The sequence below is a fragment of the Notechis scutatus genome, chromosome 4, assembly GCF_049901735.1.
Source record: "Notechis scutatus isolate UNSWTSFEM ecotype Mainland chromosome 4, rNotScu1.2, whole genome shotgun sequence".
Lineage (NCBI taxonomy): Eukaryota > Metazoa > Chordata > Lepidosauria > Squamata > Elapidae > Notechis > Notechis scutatus.
Window position 1 is genome coordinate 70,897,661 of NC_142012.1, and position 22,515 is coordinate 70,920,175.

The 22,515-nt window shown below is 40.1% G+C and overlaps 2 protein-coding genes across 3 annotated transcripts in view; both read left to right on the forward strand.

Moving 5' to 3' along the window:
- The window catches only part of CC2D2A (coiled-coil and C2 domain containing 2A), a 1,114,036-nt gene that overhangs the window by 891,633 nt on the left and 199,888 nt on the right, over window positions 1-22,515 (forward strand). The window lies entirely within an intron of this gene.
- C1QTNF7 (C1q and TNF related 7) overlaps window positions 1-22,515 on the forward strand; it is a 64,489-nt gene that overhangs the window by 25,551 nt on the left and 16,423 nt on the right. Inside the window, exons 1-2 of one of the 2 annotated variants that reach the window (XM_026675863.2) lie at window positions 2,716-2,846; window positions 18,051-18,296. In XM_026675863.2, coding sequence (XP_026531648.1) covers window positions 18,059-18,296 — 238 coding nt within the window. In that variant the 5' untranslated portion in view covers window positions 2,716-2,846; window positions 18,051-18,058. Of the gene's footprint in view, window positions 1-2,715; window positions 2,847-18,050; window positions 18,297-22,515 lie in introns of those variants that run through there. The other variant, XM_026675862.2, reaches the window with a different exon arrangement.

The following is a 22,515-nucleotide window of genomic DNA, read 5'->3' on the forward strand; positions in this document are numbered from 1 at the left end:
ATACAGGCTGAATAGTCAAGACCTTGTTGATGATCCAAACTCTGTCAAGGATCTTGGAATACTCATCTCTAATGATCTAAGTGCTAGAGCCCACTGTAACTACATAACCAAAAAGGCATTAAGAGTTGTTAACCTAATCTTATGTAGCTTTTTCTCTGGTAACATTACACTACTAACTAGAGCATACAAAACATTTCCTCGACCAATACTTGAATACAGCTCATCAGTCTGGAACCCACATTACATATCTGATATTAACACAGTTGAGAAAGTCCAGAAATATTTCACAAGAAGAGTTCTCCACTCCTCTACTCGTTGCAGAATACCTTATGCCACCAGACTTGAAATTCTAGACCTAGAAAACCTAGAACTACGTCGCCTTCAGTCTGATCTAAGTATAGTATATAAAATCATACATTGCAATGTCCTACCTGTCAATGAATACTTCAGCTTCAACCATAACAGTACAAGAGCAAACAATAGATACAAACTCAAGGTTAATCGCACCAAACTCGATTGCAGGAAATACAACTTCAGCAACAGAGTGGTCAATGTCTGGAATACTCTACCTGACTCTGTGGTTTTTTCCCCCAAACCCAAAAACTTTAACCTTAGACTTTCTACTATTGACTTCACCCCTTTCCTAAGGGGGCGTGCATAAGCGCACCAACGTGCCTACCATCCCTGTCCTATTGTTTCTTTTATTTTTCTTATATGTATCCATGTATTCATAACTATGTTTTTACTTATACCTATTATCTTGTAAGCAATTGACAAACCAAATAAAATAAAAAAATAAATCATCCTTCCACCCAATATATTTATTGTTATGCAGGGGGAGAGGGGGTGTGAAAGAAAGAATGTTATAACCATGCTGGGGTTCAACCTGCAAGTTTGGGACACCCTGCCTGCCTGCCTTCTTTCTCCACCTGGTGGGGCAATTCTCCCCTTCAGCCCGGATGGGATTTCTACCACCAATTATCTTGTGCTGCAAGGAGCATACTCAGCTGGAAGACCCTGCTAACCCTGTCCACCCCCTCAGGGAAAGAAAAAGAAACAGGACAGCATTTCTCTCTCTCTCTCCCTTCTCCTGACTGGGACAGGAGTCGGCGGGGGTCATCTAACTTCCAGCATCTTGCCTGGAAAGAAAACCACCGCTCTCCTTCTTCTTCCCCCTCCCCGTCAGAGTGCACAGGAGTCACTGGAGGCTCTTCGGACCCCGCTCACCTCTCCACAGTCACCCATCACCATTCTCTCTCTCTTTGTGTCTCTCTCCCTCTCTCATTCTCTCTCTCTCTCTCTTTCGTGTGTTTTCCCTCTTGAACCATTTCCAAAAACAGGCGAGGGTTAGGTTGTTGTTGTTTTTGCTGATGTTGTTCCTCCTTCTTCTTTGGGTGCTTTTTACCATATGATTTAAATTCAGAGTCATTTCAGGTTCCCAGATAAATGAAGCTTTTTTGTTCCTCTGCTGTGGCTCTCTGTTGGATGATCCCACCACTGGCTGGCCTCAGCCCTCGCCCTCCACTCCCACTCACTCCTCCCTCCTCCTCTTCTATGCCTGCTGATGTTTTTGCCCACCCGCCCACCTGGGCTCTTACCTGATCTTTATTTCCTGATTTTTCAACTTCAGCTGCCGAACAGCTGCAGTTAAAAAAACAAGAAAAGAGGGCTATTTCAAAGGCTGCTTCTAGGCAGGCAGCATGCTAATGATGTGCTAATGATGATTTATGATGATTTACAGGCAGGGAAGCTCGTAAATCCCGAACCGGTAGTTAACCCTTTCGTATGGTTGATGGTTATTCTTTTAGGTAATTAAAGTTTTGGTATGCAGCTGAGTACCATGACTTGCTTTCCTACCAGTTTCTGCTATGGGCTTGTAGTTGGGAAAATTTCATACTACCTATAAAAGCAGAGAAAATTGGGCCCGGCTAATTTTTAAGTGTGAAATTGACAAGTGATGGAAAATGACTGAAATAATAAGACTGGTTTGTAAAATCAAATAGAAAACAGCCAGGTTGGTAAATATGCAGATGAGGAATCAGACAGTTTACTTTCTGGGTTAGTAGTGATTAAAGAGAATGGTGAGTAGGAAATATTTATTAATTTTTAACTTTAATGTGTGGAAAGATTGTTTCATACCTACACATGCTGCAGGTAGAATACTGGAGTGTAAAAAAAGAACTTTTTGTAGCAGTGATGAGCACTACTAGTTGTGGTGCTGTTGGTCACCAAAACCATAAGACCATTCTAGCAATCATGCTCACCTTATAGAAGTGTGTATGCATCACTATATTCAAATCTCTGTTGAGAAACAATTGCAATTTTGAAGATCGAAGAGAGATTGAAGAGAGATAGAACTTGCCCATGTTTACATTCAATATGATCTCATAATTCACCTACTTTGTTCAACTGAATTCCAGATGAAGTTAGATGATTCCTAAATGCTCTACATTCTGTTAGGGACACCCAATCTTCCTCTGGGACTGTGTCTCTCTTGTGTTTGCAGAACTATTAATTCAGCACCGATCCAAGGTATAATATTTGCTGGGAGTAGGCAGTGTAGCTGAGATAATCTCTCCTTTGGATCACGGCAGCTAGAGAGGCTGTGTTCTTCAGCAAGAAATACAGGCTGCCTAATCTAGTCTGCATTCTTCTGCCATTAGGGTGGACCAGTGATCAAATATGTGAGAATTTCAGAAAGGGGAACCAGGAAATTATCAAGTTTAAGTATTACAGAAATGTTGGTGCCAAAGTTTGAGTGGGGAAGGGGGCAGGCTCAACCAAACACAACATCTGCAGACATTATAATCCCGAGGCTCCAGCTGTTCAGAACACTTTCAAGCCATGTAAGTAAAAAAATAACTTTTATTCATTTAAATCTTATTTTCCCTTTATTCTTCCACACCCCGAAAACTTTCATTTTCCAAATACATTTTTCATTTGCTTTCTTGATAATGTTTGGCTATGGTAGATAGGAGAGTGTTTTCCATATGAATTTAGTGATTTGCTATCCTGTTTCTTAGCCAGACATTTCTCTGCAATGCACTGAATTTTTCACTCCACATTTCACCTTACAAGAAAAAAAAGGTTATTTGTTTTCTCATATGTACCATTTCTTTGCAGATGATGATGCTATCAGGAGACTGGAAATTAGTATGGCATATATCAGATTTCCTTTCCTTTCCTCTCCTTTTCTCTTTTCTTTCCTTCCTTCCTTTCTTCTCCATCTCGTCTCTCTCTCACTCTCTTTCCAGTAACTTTAGATTTAAAATGAATTTAACATAGAGAAGGAAGCTTGATAACAATATTGCTCCTACAATTAAAAATTACCACCTTTTTTTTCTTTTTTTACATAACTCTACTGAGAGGAATTCAGAAAATCCAAAGATTCTGACATATTTTCCCTGTTAAGTTATGTATTTGTTAGACAATCAGGGTATATTCTTTGTTCGTGACAGACAGTATTTTCACAATTTAATTAAACTAGTCAGTTAGGATCTAATCCACATGGAATTTATTGAATATGTGAGGCTAAACTAATAAGAGAAATTGAGCCCATGATATTATTTCAGATGTCAGGAATTCCCAGTGGGGGAATTCAAAGTTTCATGTTTTGTTAGGTTCAATGTGATGACTCTTTCAACAGCCCTTGGGCATTTTCTTCCTATTTGCTCCCAGAAGCCTCTTACATAAGCAGGAGACTTTTACTTGAGAATTGTTGACTCTACTTAAGAGTTGCACTCTACTGTAGACACTTGATTTGGAACTGGTATGGTCAGTTCCTGGATTTTTTTTATCAGGGAGTTAATTCCTTTTATTATAAACAGAAGAAAAAAAGATATGTAGATGTACAACATCCTGGGAACATAAAATTATAGATGTTCCTTGGGTGTTAAGCTACTGAGTACCACTGCATTGATGCTAAGCCATTTATTTTCATTTGTTTCTTAACTTTATACCTACTTTATATAATCTTTTATGAATAATATTTATTCATAAATATGCATTACTCTTTAATCAACATTTCAACTGACCAGCATTTATTCTGGTATTCTTAGGGCCATTGTTTTCAATCTCTTTTCTAATAATTTTAAAAAAATATCTACAGTCATTTCTATGGCAATTTCCTATATTATGCTAGACAACTTACCTTTTTCTACAATGATCAAATATTAATATTGTGATCATCTGCAGCTTTATGCAGATATATTTTGCTCTTTGTTCACCATAACTTGCTTTCCTGGAACGTGCAGAAGGTTATAGTTCTAAAATTACTCCAGAAAAATTGATTCCTGCTAGTCCCTTGTCATGGGACCTAAAATGTTCTTATACTATATGGGCCATCTTGTTCAGTCCGATTTTCCTTCTCACCATTTGTGGAAGGTTACAAAATGGATTTTTCACCAGGTATAAATTTGTGAAGAATAAACTTAAAACTTTTTGAAGCTTCAACATTTCCACTCTATTGGAGTAGGCAAAAATCTGTGTTTTAATTTTGAGTGAGGGAGGAGGAGGGGGAGGGGGAGATGCAGCTCACAGTTATTTCTAATAAGTTTCATTGATCCATTACAGATGTTCATTCTATAGAATAAAGCTCTTCGGTATGCTCCTTATCTCTTTGCTTAAACAGATGTCCTTTGGTCTGCAGATGCTAGTTTCTTTTCATTTCTTCCTAATCCTCCAAATGCTTTGGTTGTATATTTTGTGCGTGGAGGAATGTGCTGGATAGTATCAACTAGAATATAATGCAAAATAATGCTTGTCAGAGCTGTATAAATTCAGAGTTAATCTGAAATTCATTCCCTAATTATACTGTACTGAGAGGAAAATAGTAAGCCTCCAAACTGAACAGCCTGCAACTGGAATTTGGGGTATAATCTTGTTGCCTGTGTAGCAATTTTATTTTATCATCATTTATTTAAATGATGTTTATGGTTGTTCATTTCACAGCAGTGACTTATACAAGGTTGAAACATTTTATTCTAAACCCCACTCTCTTCCTCCCAGTCTAAATCCATGCCAGGCTCTCCAACAACCAACTGATTGCATTGTTCATTGATAACTTCACTGTAGATATGTATGTATGCAGTAATATGAATGCAGTAAAAAAAAAAGACTAAGTGGGACAAAATGCTAGAAAGAAAAAAAAGAAGGTTGTTTCAATGTGTCTCCTATTGCAAAAAAATAAAAATAAAAAATACAGCACTATCGGGGCGTTGGTAGATTTACCAAAAATGCGCCTTCTCAGATGGTGTAGACAGGATCCATGTGTGAGATGTATTCAGCTCTGTTTGGATATAGACTGAATAGAAAAAACTGAAGACACACCCCCTTTGGGCCACCGTCTCCTATTCTTGATGAAGTTGAGGTCCTCTTGTAGATGCTGCAAGAGTCCCATCTTTATATAACATTCATAGTTAGTAGTCTCTAAACAGCCCAAAAACATAATGGCCAGATAAAAAATGGGCTATTCTATCTAGAATATTTTAGAGGAAAAGAGGAGGATACAAGAAAAGAAGAGTCGTTAATCGAATTCCAAGAGGAATGTGTAACATCAGTTGAAAAAGAAGAAGGAGCCATAAGCAGTGTACCCAGAGAGCAACGAGAACCGAGATCTACTAGAGCAACAAATCCTTCTTATAAAGTGTAAAATGGATGAGAGAAAATTGATTACAATCAATATAAATGGACTTAATTTAGCTACTAAACGAAGGAAAATATTTCATAAACTAGAGAAACTAAAATTTGATATAACCTGCCTAGAGGAAGTACATATTAAAAAACAACATGAATAAATATTAAAACAACCAAAATTAGGGAAATTATTTACAGCATTGACATGATGTAAAAAGAGAGAAGTGGTTTTATATATTAGAGATACAATTCCTATGGAACATATTTAATACAGATGATGATGGAAGGATTTCTTTTTGAAAAAGTTTTTTATTTTTTAAGACATATACAAACAATACATAAAAACATAAAACCACCTTCCATTTTCGATACATACAGTGTGTCAGTTGGTTATGAATCTTTTCTGCTATCCTTTCATAATTGTTACTCACAGTTTATATAAATTTCACGTTGTCAAACTAACAGATGCTTATATATTTATCAGTTATTAATCATCCATGACTAAACTATTTATTCCATCATTTTATATGAGATATCCCAAATTCTATTTTAAAATTTATATTGTACTTTCAACCAATGGTTACATATGTATACATTATATATTATATCAATCTATTAAACTTCTATAACAAGATTATCTATTCTGTTGCATTACCATATCCTTTTGTCCAACCATTGATAAAACAAACATATTGTTTATCTTCTTGTCTCTAATTTCAAGTGTCAATTTACTCATTTCAGCACAGTCCATAATTTTTTTAATAACTTCAATAATGGAAGGATTTTGATGGTGGAGATAATGGACAATAACATAAAAACACTTTTAATAGCAATTTATGCTCCAAATGACAATCAAGAAGAATTTTATAGGAAATTACATATGAAAATAATTGAACTGGACTATGTTAATATTTTGTATGATGGGAGATTTTAATGGGATAATTAATGATAAATTGGATTATAAAACACAGAAAAAAAAAAACAAAATTTGAAAGACATTGCCAAAATCCTTCTTCTGAACGATAAAGGAAATAAATTTAAAAGATGCATGGAGAGAGAGAAATGGGGAAAATAAACAATACACTTTTCACTCAAATAGACATACATCATGGTCCAGAATAGATATGAAATGGATGTCAACAGAACTGATCTCTAATATACAAGAAATTGAAATAGAAACAAGTACTCGGGAAGATCATAATCCAATGACAGTTACATGGAAAGGACAAAAGAGGAGATCTAGATGGACTTTAAATAATACGATATTAAAGGAAAAAGACTTCAAACAGAAAATTGAGAAAGAATTGGTCTTCTTCTTTAAAGAAAATAAAAAAGAGGATACATCATTACAGAATCTCTGGGACACAATGAAGGCCTACACAAGAGGCTTGATAATAGAGTATACAAGAAAAAGAAACACAAAACAGAAAAAAACCCTTTAAAATACTGAAAGACGACTATAAGAGACTTGAAAAAGAGTTACAGAAATTCCCACAAAAAAGGACATTAAAATTAAAATGGATATAACTAAACAAAGAATGGGATTAATGGAAAAGGAGGAATTAGCAGAAAAATTAGAAATGCTAAACAGAACTACTTTGAAGATGCAAACAAACCAGGCAGATGGTTAACTTATAAATTGAGAAAGGAAAGAGAATCAAGAAAGATTAATAGATGAACAAGGACATGTTTGCTATGGAAATGTGGAGAAGAAAAAAATATACAAGATTATTATGGAAAATTGTATGATCAAGAGAACGTACAGGAAGAAAGAGTCAAACAATATCTATAGGAAGCGAACTTACCCCAGATAAAGACATTGAAATGATGTTAGAAGGGAATATAACGATGATGGAATTAACAGAAGCATTAAAAAAACAAAACAATGGAAAAGCACCAGGTCTGGATGGATTGCCAGCGGAATTTTATCAGACATTCCAGGAAACATTGAATCTTCAACTATTAGAAGTTATGAATGAAGTTATGTCAAAGAAGAGAATACCCAAAACATGGTCAGAAGCATATATTACACTTGTGCCGAAGGAGAACACAGACCCACAGCAAGTAAAAAATTATAAACCTATATCCCTACTAAATTCAGACTATAAAATCTTTGCTTCAATTTTGGCACAAAGACTGAAAAGATACTTAAATAACTTTATTCATCCTGATCAAAATGGATTTCTGCCAAAGAGACAAATCAAAGATAATATGAGAATAATTCTGGATACTTTGGAACACTATGAAGCACACCCCGAAAAACAGATGGCTTTTTAGATGCACAGAAAGCCTTTGATAATGTGAGTTGGCGATTTATGTTATTACAATTGGAACAAATGGACTTTGGTAAAAAATTTATCCAAGCCATAGAAACGATATACTACAAGCAAACTGCAAAGGTAACGATAAATGGAGAGTTTACAGACTATGTCAGCCTTCAAAATTTTCTTCCTTTACTTTGCATCTTTCGGCTGTCATAAGTAACAGGGGGAGGAGGGGGGACATGATTATGGGAAGTGAGCTGGAGGTTTCACAAAATAGAACTGTATAAATTGGGGGGGGAGGAAGTTTCATGCTTAGGCTTCTCTCCTATGCTATGCGCAACTGCAACTCTTTATCAAAATATGCCAAGGTCAACGGACAGAGGCCTCATCACCACCTGGAGATGCCCACATGATGCTATACACAACTTTTAATTGGATGAGCCAATTGAACTATTGGGGGTGGGAACGTTGCCATTACTTTGTATATGTGATTTACGCACCCATTTTCTCACATTCAGAATTCTTTTGTTGCTACCACTTGATTTCCAGAAAAAGATATATTTTCTCTAATTAATGGAGTCTAAGTATTTCTTTCTTGGATTTTGAATGGAGCACCATCTGACATTATTCTGAATCTCAGTTTACCAGCCCACCTGGAAAATTAACAAACTTTTTTCTGAGGGGGTCTGAACACAATGTCTAATCCAGCCAGCGACCAAGAAGACCTGGGAGCGACTGGAGGACCAGATTCCCTGCTGTTAGAGGTGGCAGGGGAAGCCGACTTATTAGCAGAATTAAGTCTTGGCGAAAAACCAGCTGTAAAGCCCAAATGGTCCCTGGGAGTTGGCTGGAAAGATCCTGAGGAAAAGCCTCCTCCAGAAGTGACCACTACCCATCAGCGTGGAAGAAAAGAGCCATGGCAAGAGAAGGAAAGAAGGAATTTTTTACTAACTCAAGCCCTGCATCTTCTAAATGAAGCTGTCGGAGAAACTCAGACTGATCAAAGGTATGAGGGAGAAGAGGGGGAGGCAGCCCTAGCCAGAAGAATCAGAGCAGCCACCCCCATAAATCAACCTGGGCCGGCGCAACAGGCAGCAGCAGCCCAGGGCCCCCCGGTGGGGAGAGTAATTGCCAGAAGGCATAGGACTCCAAAGGTACCTCCATTGGAAGTAAAATATGGAGGAGATCCCAAGGAGTTAGGATTCTTCCTGGCACAAGTCTGGAGCCATATGGAGGAATATGGAGAGGATTTTGCCTCGGAAGCAGCCAAAGTTAGATGAGTGACCAGGGCTCTGGAGGGAACCGCTGCAAAGTGGATGGTGACTTTGCATAATGATAATGCCCCCCAACTGTTGAATTATGACCTGTTCATGACAGCGCTGCGTGCCAGATTTGAAAATCCACTAGCTGAACATAAGGCTAGAATTAGGATGAAAATGATAAATCAGGGGCAGAGATCAGTGGCTGATTACACCCAGGAATTTAGAGAGCTGGTGTGCTATATTTGGGGCTTGAATGAAGGTGTTTATCAAAGCTGTATTGCCAGAATAGACCCCAGTGAGCTGCAGCTGTGGTACGTGCTGGAAGCAGAGGTGGAAATTGATCTGACCTGAAACAGATGCTGGGGGGTTGGTTGGAGCAAGTCCTCCCCCACCAGCCCTCTAGAAACCTTAAAACCTCAAAAGGGAGGTATGGTGGGAAGACCCAAGACCACTGCATGCTTCCAATGTGGGAAGGAAGGTCACCGGGCTGCAGACTGCCATGCCAAGCTGAAGCCAAAGAGGGCACCAGGAGGAGGAAGAAAACCTGAAAAACCTCCAGCAAAGCCTCATAAAATGGTGCTTAAAGCAGAGGAAGTTGTAGAGATTGTCCCTCTGAAAGGAGAGGAACTGGGAACTCCAACCTCTTCTGAAGAGAGTGAATCCGAATCGGAAGACGACTCACTGGTAAGTCCAAACAAGGGCCCTATGACCATTCCAGTGAGATTAAGAGTACCCACGTCAGGAGCCAAAGGGGAAATATTGGCCTTGTTAGATTCTGGGTGCACATGGTGAGTAATCAGCTCGGAGGTAGTAGAGAAAATGGGCTTAAGGCTAAAGACTTTAAAAACGCCCATAGCCTTTTGCCAACTGGATGGATCAGTAGCTGGAGGTGGCCCTGCACATTTCCTAATGGAACCAGTAGAAATGACAATGGGGAAGCATAGAGAGACTTCGTGTTTTATTGCGGCTCCTAGGATGGAGCGCCCCCTAATACTGGGTTTGCCTTGGCTCCGGAAATGGAACTCCCATGTCGACTGGAGGAGGGGATCATTCTGCATACGTACTGAACAACCCCAAGAAGGGGAGGGGCAATCTCAACCGACACCCGAGAATCCCACAGAACTGTCCTCCACTGGCACCGAGAATCTGAGGGGGGAGGAGAAAATTCCAGAAGAATATTGGGACTTAAAGGAGGTATTCAGTGAGAAGGCCTCGGATGAGCTCCCCCCTCATCGCTCAACAGATTGCAGTATTGAAATTTTGCTAGGAGTGAAACTCCCAAAACCGAAACTGTACTCGATGACACTGTGGGAGCTAGAAGAGCTGCAGTCATTTATTGATAAAAAATTTGGAACATGGTTTCATCCAACCTGCTAGGCCCTGAGTAGCAGCCCCAGTATTATTCCATGAGAAGAAAGATGGCTCTCTGCATTTGTGTGTTGACTATAGAAACCTGAACGCTATTTCAGTGGAGAACGTGTACCCCCTCCCCTTGATGAAGGATATGTTGGCCCACTTAGCCAAAGGGAAATTTTTTACAAAACTTGACCTGAGAGAAGCTTACTACCGAGTTCGAATTAAGGGGATGAATGGAAAACTGCTTTCAACTGCCCAATGGGGTGTTTCCAATTCAACGTTCTTCCATTTGGCCTACAAGGGGCCCCTGCAGTATTCATGCAAATGATTAATCAGGTGTTGCATGAACAATTATACAAGGGGGTATTGGTTTATCTTGATGATATTCTTATCTGTACGGAGACTTGTGATGAACATGTGAAACTAGTGCGTTCAGTTTTGGAAACACTTTGAGCTGCTGAACTGTATGCAATGTTATCCAAATGTGAATTCCATCAGGAGAAAATTGACTATTTAGGCTATCACATATCACATGATGGCATAGAAATGGATCTGGGGAAAGTTCGTGCTGTTTTGGAATGGACCCCTTCCTGCACTAGGAAACAACTACAAAGCTTCTTGGGATTTGCTAATTTTTACCGACAGTTTATCCCTGCTTTTGCAAAGATTGCACAAATCTCCTAAAAACCAAAGGGGAATTGAAACCGAAACCGAAACCCAGTAAACCCCTGGAGTGGTCCATGGAGTGCCAAGCTGCTTTTGAGAAGCTGAAACGACTGTTTGCTGCTGAGCTGGTGCTCAAGCACCTGGACATGGATGCCCCTTTTGAAATCCAAGCCGATGCGAGCGACGTAGCAGTTGAGGCAGTGTTACTACAAGCAAACGAGATGGGAACTCTGCAACTCAGCTTCCCTCGCGGAAAAGTCTGCCTTAAAGGCGAGGGGACAGGGGCACCCGCGCCTCGCCCGAAGCAGCTGGGGACTGTGTCCTTTAGGGAGCTTTCGATGGGCAGATAGAAGCGGCCTGGCGGCGAGGGGAGTGTGTGTGCGCGCTCGCCCCAAGCCTCTTCTACCGGCCGATCGAAGTGGCTGTTGAATGCGCTTGGGAAGCTTCCCTTGCGGAAAAGAGTCTGCTTTAAAGGCGAGGGGACAGGGGCAGCCGCGCCTCGCCCGAAGCAGTTGGGGACTGTGTCCTTTAGGGAGCTTTCGATGGGCAGATAGAAGCGGCCTCATGGAGAGATACGTGCACATGGGCCGCTCTAGGTGGGGAGGAAATTAAGTCACCCCCAAAAAGACGGCCTAGCCGTTTTTTTAGGGGTCAAAAAAAAAATAAGGCCCGGCCTTATTATGTGAGAAACAGGGTATTTGCTAAGAATTGGAAAAATGAAAAAATACCTATGCAGGAGGAAGTTATTAAGAAAATTATGGATTGTGCTGAAATGAGTAAATTGACATTTGAAAATAGAGAACAAGAAGATAAACAATTTTATAAGATATGGGATTTATTTTATCAATGGTTAGACAAAAAGACATAATGAAATATATTAGGAAATTTCATAAGACTAGTAGAATGATATAGAATATAATATAAAATATACAACCATTGGATAAATGCATGATATAAATCCATATAAAATTTAGAATATTTTGTATAAAATGATGGAATAATAGTTTAGTCAAATGAACTATTAATGACTAATAATGTATAAATATATGTTGGATTGATAATGTGAGAATCTATACAAATTGTAAGTGAGGACTATGAAAGGATAGCACAAAAAATTTGTAGCCAACTGACACACTGTAATGTACAGTATATAACTGGAAGATGGTTTTATGTTTAAAAAAAAATAGTGTGTTTATTGTGGAAGTAAATTTGCATTTGCTGGATTCACTTTTGCAAACAACTCTGCAGAAGCGTGGGGCCACTGAGCCATCACTATTCTTGAACTTGGGGCCATCGCGGGAAATATAGATGATTTCATCAGGAGAGATGTTTGATGCCTGGAAGTTCCGTTGGGATGCTTCTGTTCGCATTCAATCATGTCTTTAACAATGATGGAAATGTTACACGCAGGGTTAGTGGTTTCCTGTGGCTGGGGTAGTTGGGTAGGGATAGGATTTTCGGATGTTGGTGCCTCGTTTTTCTGAGTAATTTCTTTTCCTTCAAGAGATGCTAGTCGTACTTCTCTGGTGTTGACCCATTTAGTCTGGGACAAATGGGCAGAGTAATGGAAACGCAAACTGGGAGGTTTTAACTGAAGCTGCTTGAAGGAACTGGGCAACACCTTTGGTTAGCCCCAAGCACTTGTGATGAGCATATGTGTCACATTGAGACCACTTCATGGTACTCTCATTCTCGAGTGCTTCTGTACAGATATATAAAACATTATATCCAAAATTCTTTGCCCACTGAATCAGTGTTTCACATGTTCATTTTCCAAATTCAATTTCAATAGCATTTTATAAATCTTAGTGATAATATGTCCATCATTACCACATAACAAAATATCCAATTCATTTTTAATAAAATCAAAACCATAATACTTTTTATCCAATTTGACCCTTTCAATTTCTGATAAGTAAACAAATGGCAAACGTAACCTTCTGATTCGAGTTCTTCCTTTGTCTTTAGTATTGGGTCACCAGAACTGAAACATAAAACTTTACTATACATCAGTCAATCTCACTTTGCCACCATTTCCTTTAGAAAAAAAGACTTCCTGTGGTAACACACAAAGGGGCAACTTGATAGAGAGCTTTGTTTTATATTTATTCCAATCTCTTAATATGGCACGTTTAACAAAATGGTTATTGAAATCAACATTAACTTTATTTTTATCATATCATAGGTAGCTGTGCCATCCAAACCATAATTCTGCCCCTGTCGACTAATGGACCCAGATGGGTTCCAGAAGGAGCTGGAGGTTATAACTGCAAATCTATTATGCAGTCCAGCTGACCTCTTAGTCACTGTTTGGAATAGGAAGGTGAATGAGGCTCTGAATAGGATTGCACCCTTGCGACCTCTCCTCACTCGTAGACCTCTCTGTGCCCTGTGGTATACAGAAGACTCATTTCTGACAGAGTTTGGAGGGAGAGAAAGCTGCTTCTGCTGCTTTCCTTGCATGAAGCCTGAGAATGGAGCTCAAAAGCACGGTAGGAATGTGGCTGCCTTGGAGGGTATGTGAGGGATTTGTGTGTGTGTGCGTGTGTGTGTGTGTGTGAGAGAGAGAGAGAGAGAGAGAATCACTAGCCCTCGGAGGTTAGATCAGATATCTCTCTCTCTCTCTCTCCAACATAAGCAAGCCACATCAGTCAAAATTCACATTAGTGGTCTGCAGGATTTAAAATAATGTGTTTGGTGGTCCCTGAGGTCCAAAAGGTTGGCGACCTCTGCTTTAGTTTTCCTATTAGTTATGGTTTCCTCCTAGGTCCTAACCAGTGGTGGGATTCAGCCGGTTCTTACCGGTTCACCTGAACTAGTTTTTAACTGTTTCTGCAGTTCGGCGAATCGGCTGATCTCACCATTGGAAATAAGCAGTGGGGTACCCCAAGGTTCCATTTTAGCCCAGTACCCTTCAATATCTTCATAAATGATTTGGTTGAAGGGATAAAAGGGGAACTCATCAAAGATGAGACGACACGAAGCTGGCAAGAATAGCCAACACCCCAGAAGATAGTCTCAAGATTCAGAAGGATTTTGACAGATTTGAACATTGGGCCCCATCTAAACAAAATGAAAATCAATATAGATAAAAGTAACGTTTTACATTTAGGCAAGAAAAGCCAAATGCACAGGTTTAAAATAGGTGGATTTTGGATCCATAGCAGTAATTGTGAGAGATATCTAGGAGTCCTAGTGGACAACTTAAATACTAGCAGTGTGCTGCAGCCACTAAAATAGCAAATGCAGTCCTAGGCTGCATTAATAGAGAATCAAAATCATGTGAAGTGTTAGTATTTTACAATGCCTTCATAAGACCACACTTGGAATATTGCATCCAGTTTTAGTCGCCACAATATAGAAAAGATGTTGAGAAAGAGTGCAGAGAAGAGCAACCAAGATAATTATATAGATAGAGGCTTAAACATATGAAGAATAGTTACAGAAATTTGGTATGTCTAGTCTAGTGAAAAGAAGGACTAGGGGTAACATGATAGCAGTTTTCCATTATTTGAGGGTCTGCCAAAAAGAAGAAAGGGTCAACCTATTCTCCAAAGCACCTGAAGGCAGGACAAGAAGCTGGATGGAAATTAATCAAGGGGACAAGCAGCCTAGAACTAAGGAGAAATTTCTTGACAATGAGAACAATTAACTAGTGGAATGGCTTGTCTCCAGAAATGGTGGGTGCTTTGTCACTGGAGGTTTTCAGGAAGAGTTTGGATAGCCATTTGTCTGAAATGGTATAGGACCGTGATGGCGAACCTATGGCATGCGTGCCACAGGTGGCACGCAGAGCCGTTTGTGTGGGCACATGAGTCCCAGCCAAACTTACCTCACTGAGCATACATATGCCTCCCAGCTGATTTTCGGGCCATTTGAGGACTTTTTTGGCCTCCTAGAGGCTCAAGGGAAGCCCCTGCAGCCTTTGGAGGCCGAAAATGGGCCCATTTCGTCACTTTCCAGAAATACCGGAAGTGACAAAACTATCCCATTTTTCAGCCTCCAAAGGCTGCAGAGGCTTTCCTCAAGCCTCTGGGAGGTCGAAAAAGGCCTTAAATGGGCCAAAAAGTCAGCTGGGAAGCGCGCACATGCATGGTGCAGGTAAGGGGGCGGCAGGGGGGAAAATCGCATGAGCATGGGCAGGGGGCAAGGGGGGCTGCACATTGTCTTCTGGGTGCTGGCACGCAAGCGCGTGCACGCAATTTTCAGCACAAGAGCCCAAAAAGGTTAGCCACCACTGGTATAGGGCTCCTGTTTGGGGGAGGAGTTGGACAGGAGGTCCTCCAGGGTCTCTTCCAAGTCTGTTACTCTGTTTTGTTATTCTGTTATTCTTTCTATGATCCCATCAAGCCCAAATAAATGCTGGAGTAGTATGGGATCTTCTGGGCAAGGGGTTGCAGTAGAAGACCTCCAAGGTCCCTTCCAACTGAATTATTCTATGTTCTGTGTTCTAGGTGGCTTCACAGGGCAATTGCAAAGGGTTGCATTTCCTGTGCCTTTGTCTAAACACAGACCCACTGAAAGTCTGGTTTAATTTATTTCTCTTGTGGCTTTCTATCCATTGTCTAAGATGAAGCTTTAAGTTGTTGCAAGTGGATTGTTGGCAGATTATGTTGGTTCAATTAATGTGTATCCTTGTATAACATTTGGCACAGAGATGAATAATCACTTTAATGCTATTTGATAGAATGAAAACAAATGAAAACAATCCAACAAATAGCATCATCCACAAAACCAGGCACACAGCCAACGAGGCTTTGGCAAACTTACAAATTGTTCTGCCCATTGAGGCCAAGTAAAACTGAATGTGCACTGTACAATTACAGAAGAGACTTTGGAAAAGGCAAGCAGAGGCTAGAGTGGGGTTGGAGGTGATATTCCAAGGCAGCACAGTACTAGTTAAGAGTAGGCAACAATATTCCAGGAAGAGGGACACTTGTCTTTATTTCCAGCAGGCAAATTATTTCAGATCAGAATGGAATAGAGCAGATGACAAGGGATCCATCTTGTCCAATATCATATTTTGTTTAGTTGCTGCAGAAACAAAATTCTTAATTCTTCTACTCTTTAACCACTCCACAACTTGAAGATTTCTCTCAATTTTTAGAGCAACAGCAACTCATTTAGCAGTTACCTTATTTAGTGACTATTCACAGTTACTATAAGATGAAGAAGTATCTTTATGACCAATATCATATTTACAACCTTTGTAGGTCCGTAAAGCAAAGAAAAGCTGAAATAAGATCATCAGCATAACTGTAGTTTCACTTAGTAACCACTGCAATTAATGATCAGGTTGCCAATCCCAGTTTTAGTAGCTGAATAAGGACTACCTGTACAATAAAACTAAGAAGGGAATAACTAGTCTTTGGTTGCTGACAGTTGCATTTCATTCATTTTCCACATAAATTAGGTCTCACTGAATTGGATTCATGGAACAACTTTATAAAACACAACATTAAGTGTATAGTAAGACCAATTTCAATGCTGCAGATACCTTGCTTATAGATCAAACATTTTTGGTTTCTGATCTTTTTAACTTTCATGTTTGTCAGTCTCCTAAGTATTCACCAGGGGATCTCTGCACCATTATCACTTTGCATAATTCACACAAAAGTCATCACACCAGCTCTGTGCTTTTAACATCCGTAAGTGATAGCCATGAAACCCAAAAGATTTTCACATGAGATCTCAGAAGACCCCAGAGATGAAGTTCTAATCCTACATAATTTTAAGTATTTACAGCAATAAAAATTAAACAAAAATATCTAAGGGTATGGGAACCAATTAAAAGGCATTAAACTGGAAACTATAAGATGTATGACAGGGGAAAATAGGTTCCTAACTCAGCCTAGGAATTAATAACTTTGGGTTCACAATTCTAAATTACACCAATGTATTACATCCTGAGATTTACTTTCAAAATTACATTGTTGAGAAATACTCAGGTTTAACATCATTTGGTGAAGTATTAAATATTTACAGCCCTGAATATATTTTTTATGTATATAGATAGATAGATAGATAGATAGATAGATAGATAGATAGATAGACAGACAGACAGACAGAGAGAGAGAGAGAGATTGCTCTTTACATATCATTTCCGTATGGGATCTATAGAATATTACAACTAACAGTAATGACTGCCATCAGCTACTTTTTTTCTACAAATTGTGGATGGGTGTAACAGTTTCAAGAATGGATTTTTAATGTAAGTTTAGAAATAATTTATGTGAAAAGTACTTTAAAAAAAACCTTTAGACTACTATAAAAATGTTGCCCAAGTTGATAGCTAAAATTGTATTTTAGGCAAATTTCATACAAGTGTATATAATTAGTTTTTAAAAATATTTTATACAGTTATATTACCCTACACATACTGTATATTGCTTTAGAATTATTTTCTTTGCTATGTAGAAATTGTGGGAAAGATGTGTCAGCGAAATCTTATTTAGTAAGAAAAAATAAATTATTTGGAGATTAATTTACTCCATTCAATCATACTTTCTTTTACAAACAAAAACAAACATCTTGAATATATTGTAATGTCAACATTTAAGATATAGATGAAAAACTGTACTTTTGACAAGTGATTATGGGTGGCCACAGAGCAGTAAAAATAAAATAAAAAAACCAAGATACCAGCCATGAGAGTTTGATTAAGCTCTGTTCTTGTTATGCCTATTGCAACATGTGGTACATTTATAAAACAATCGGAGCTTTGATTATACTCTCATAGTTTCCATATTAACTTTTTACCATGTCTAGTGGGAGGCTCCTGAAATATTATGTTGTATATTAATCTTAACACTTAATTTAAATAAGATGGGTTTTACTTTTCTCACATTAGCATTCTTCTTTTTTCCAGTGCCAGAGATGTTTGTGCTGCTCTGTATAACAGGTTTTGCCTTCTATATCAATGGCCAACCTCTCCAAAGTCAGTTTAAAGGAGAAAACTACTCCACAAAATACGTTTGTAGTATACCTGGGTTACCTGGCCCCCCAGGCCCTCCTGGAAACCATGGCTCACCTGGACCACATGGCCGGATTGGGATCCCAGGCCGAGATGGCCGAGAAGGCAAAAAGGGAGAAAAGGGTGAGAAAGGAAATGCAGGTACTGAATATTCAAACCTTTTTAAAAAATTATCAAAAACAGACTTTAGTCCAAATAAGACCTTCAGTTTTTCTAAACCTTGCTGAGCAGTATCTACAGTTAGTGCAGCCAAGTGGCTACAAAATAATAATCATGACAGTCCTGTTGATATGCCTCCTTTTAGAAGTATTACTACTCATGATCTCCAGAGAAGAGTAGACTTGTAATCCACCACACTTGAAAGCTATCAAACTCATTTTAAATCTTGACAAGCTCTTTGTTCCTAAAGTCAATTCCCCCTTTACGATATGGGTATAATATTGACCTTGACAGAGTAACTGGTGGTAAAGGTAATGGATATGAGGATTTGTATGTTTCTAACGAAGAAGTTCCTATTTATATTTTCAGCCAGCCAGAAAATTGATTCTTTTTATTTATTAAAATTATATGCCACCCATATCCTCGATGACACTGGGGGGCTTAAATTTTTTAAAACTATGTAAACAAACAGGAACCAAGATACCAACAGTACAGGTATGAGGTTTTCTTATCTCATCAACCATCTACAGTTGTAAGTGCCCCAGGGCTCCAAACCAACCAGCAAAACCAAGGCCAAAATGATGGGGCAGTTCTCACCTACAGTGGCAGAGTATTCCACAAGGTCAGGGTATAGCAGAAAAGACTCTTCTCCGTGGTCCCACATGCCAGAATTCCTTGGCAGATGGGATCTGTAGCACACCTCTTCCACCGGTGTGAGTGGAGAGGGCTAACACCAGGGATGGGATTCTACCTCTTCGGACCAGTTCTATAGAAACGGTTGTTATGTTTCTGCGCAGTTTGGAGAACTGGCAAATTGCTCCACTGGCTGCCCCACCACCACCTATCCCTCCCCTTCCCGCCCAGTCATTCCTTACCTCGCATGTGTGCCATCCAACTTGCCTAAGTTGTGCCTTTGCCTAAATTTTGGTAAGTTGCTATTTCCCCCTGCCCCCCGGACAATCATCTCTTCTGACTATCAGCTGTACTATGTGATTTAGATTAACTAGAAAGCAGGAAATCATAGGATTTCTTGCTTTCTAGCTAATCGAAATCACTGTTATACTGTTTCATCTTTGCTCAGGAGGCTTCCCTGAGGCCCAGTCACGGGTGGTATTTAGGGAGTTGACGGGGGAAGTGGCCTGAGAGCAGAGCTGAACCTTCCTTAGGACTGAAGCTTCTATTTTTCAGTGCAGATTCAGGAAGCAGATTGCAGAAAGGTAGATCTGTGAGTAAATCTGTGATTCTGCAAGCAATTCAATCTGCCTGCCTGCTCTGCCTGATTTTGGGTAAAAGTTGCTCTTTTTTTAAAAAAATCAATATTTACATATATGGTGTGTTTTGAATTAATTTTGTGAGTTTGCTTGCTAGCAAATTTTATGTGACTCAAGCAGCAGATTGCAGAAAGGTAGATCTGTGAGTGAATCTGTGATTCTGCAAGCAATTCAATCTGCCTGTCTGCTTTGCCTGATTTTGGGTAATAGTTGCTCCTTTTTAATAAAAAATTCAATATTTATATAAATATTAAGAATATTTACATGCAAGCAACACCACCCAGTCACCTGACCACCAAGCCACACCCACAAATTAGTCCATGCTCACAGAACTGGTTGTTGAGAAATTTGAATCCCACTCCTGCTAATACCAATGGGGCAAAACAGCTCCTCAGATACCCTGGACTCACCATATAGATTTAAAACAGACATGTCAAACTAAATGTCTGTGGGCCAGATCCAGCCTGCAATATGGTTAGATCTGGCTTGCAGGGATGCCCTGGAGATAGTGAGGGGCAGGGTCCATCAACCCCAGCCTACTGCACCCTGGCCAGGCACTTCCCCTGGGTACACGCACAGGAGGCATCAAGCACATGAGAACTGGTGTTCTTGGTGAAAGGAAAGCACTCAGAACATGGTTAGTTTGGACCTCTGTTTTGCTCATCATCGAGTCAGAGCGGAATCTGCAATCGTATGCGATTTCACCCCAAGTTAACTTGCTGGAGGGTCCCGATCAAGACCAGAACCACCCTGGAGGGGTGGTGAAAAAAGGGGGAACTGCCTGGAGGGTTGAGGGGAGCCTTCCAAAGGCAAGCTGTAGCAGTGGTCTAAAATGGCCACCACGAAGACGAAGACCAGTCCAGAAAACTAAGACTGTGCTGGAGCGGAGAAGAAGCAAGTAGAGTGTGAACCAGGCAAAATGCATGGACATTAAGGTAGCCCGGTATTAAAAAAATAAAGGACTATTTTGGAGGAAAGTGTGTGGAAGAAAAGTGAGAAAGTGAGAAGGAAATTGGATCTTATAAAATTGGCTTGAAAGGAAAATACTTGAACACAAAAAAGGCTTGGAAATTAAACTGGATAACTATTGGATTTTTGGAACTTAAAAGGTATAATTAAATGCTGGAATTGAATGTGTTTAAAAGAAAATAAATCATAGCTAATAATTGAAATTAGCTAACTTAATAAAAGTATTATATTTAAAAAAGAAAGCAAAAATAAAAGAAAGAATGGATTTTGGGAAAGAATCAAGAGCACCACCTGATGGTATAGGAAAAATTTCAGGGACTTTTTGAAAAGTGTTTGGTCTTTCCAAGAAATTGGACTTTGGAATTTAAAAGAAAATAAAAGAAACTCCATTATAATAAAATAAAAACCCGGGAAAGTGACATTAGAATATTACAAGGGAGAAGATATTTGAACATGTCGTTATAACCACCCAGTGACTGTGGGAAATAGCTGGGAAAGGACCAACTAGAAGACCTGGAAACAAAGATTTAAGAACATTGATTGTTGAAAATAAACTTAAAAGACACTAGCTGAAATAATACACTGGACTTTTGGATTGAATACATTTCTTAAGGAAGAGGAAAGGAAAGAAAAAAGGAACAGACATAATTGAGGAATTATTTGCTGAAATAAGATTGGACTTGCAATATATAAAGGAAATGATGAAAATTAAAGTTGAAATGTGCAATAATGCATTACAGAAATTAGAAATGGCGACTCAGATTTCAGAAGAACAAAGAAAACCAGAGTAGGAGGAGTTAAACAAAGAAGAAGCCAGCTTTGAAGATCAAAGGGAGCAACAATCATTTAAGCAGGGGGGGAAAGGAATCAAAATTAAAAATTTGTGGTTTGATATGATAACAAAAAGGAAAATGGTTTGGAAAATAAAAAAAGGAAAGGGAAAAAGCACAAAAGGAAAGCACAAAAGAAAGATTGAAAGAGGGAGGGAGATAAATTCAGGGGTGGGATTTTACCGGTTTTCACCGGTTCAGTAGAACCGGTTGTTACGATTTCCGGTAGTTCGGAGAACCGGTAAAACAGGCCCCTGACTGACCCTGACCCTCTCCACCCGCTCCTCTGTTCCCTGCCCAGTCAGTCCTTATTGTGCATGTGCAACATTGCATGCATGCGCGACAATCACTGATGCCATTCTCCCCCTACCCGCCCAACCCAGTCACTCCTTATAGTGCATGTGCAGCTGCTGGGCCATCGCTTCCCACATTTTCCCACCTGCCACCATCACTTCCAGCAGCAGCAGCCAGCCAGCCAGCCAGCCAGCCAGCCCACCAGCCAGCCAATCTTCCACCATTTAATCTCCCTAGGTGAGTGAGGCTCTGCAAGCCTCGGTCGCCTACATGCTGCTGCTGCCGCGAGCCCCAGTTGAGTCCTGACTCCTTGGCTAGCGTAGGCCATTACCACCATGTCACCACTGCCCTCGCCCTTGCTGCCAACGCCGCCACATGTCGCTGCTGCCACCAATCCCAGTTGAGTCCTGACTTCCAGGCCAGCCTAGGCTACTGCCACCATGCTGCTGCTGCCCTCAGCACTCGCTTCTCCCCACCCCACTTGCCTGCCTTGCTTAGCCACCAGCACTGCGGCTCCATGCGGCATTCATGGCCTAGCAAGCTTCCCACCTTCCCCTACTTGCCTGCCTTGCTGGTGGCCGAGAGAAAGGCAAGCCAGGGCTGACCCATCACCTCTTGGGTCCCACCTGGATTCTCTGCAACTGCTGGGCCTTGCTTGCTAGGAGCAGGGGTGGGGGTGGCAACCAGGGAGCATGATACTATGCCGCCCGGGCCCGCATCACCCTTGTCTGCCAGGGAAGGCAAGCCAGGGCTGAGAGCTGCTGGGCTCTCCACCAGCCCGTACCTCCACTCTGGCACAGCAGGCAATGAGGTGCACCCCAGTGCGAAGAACAGGGT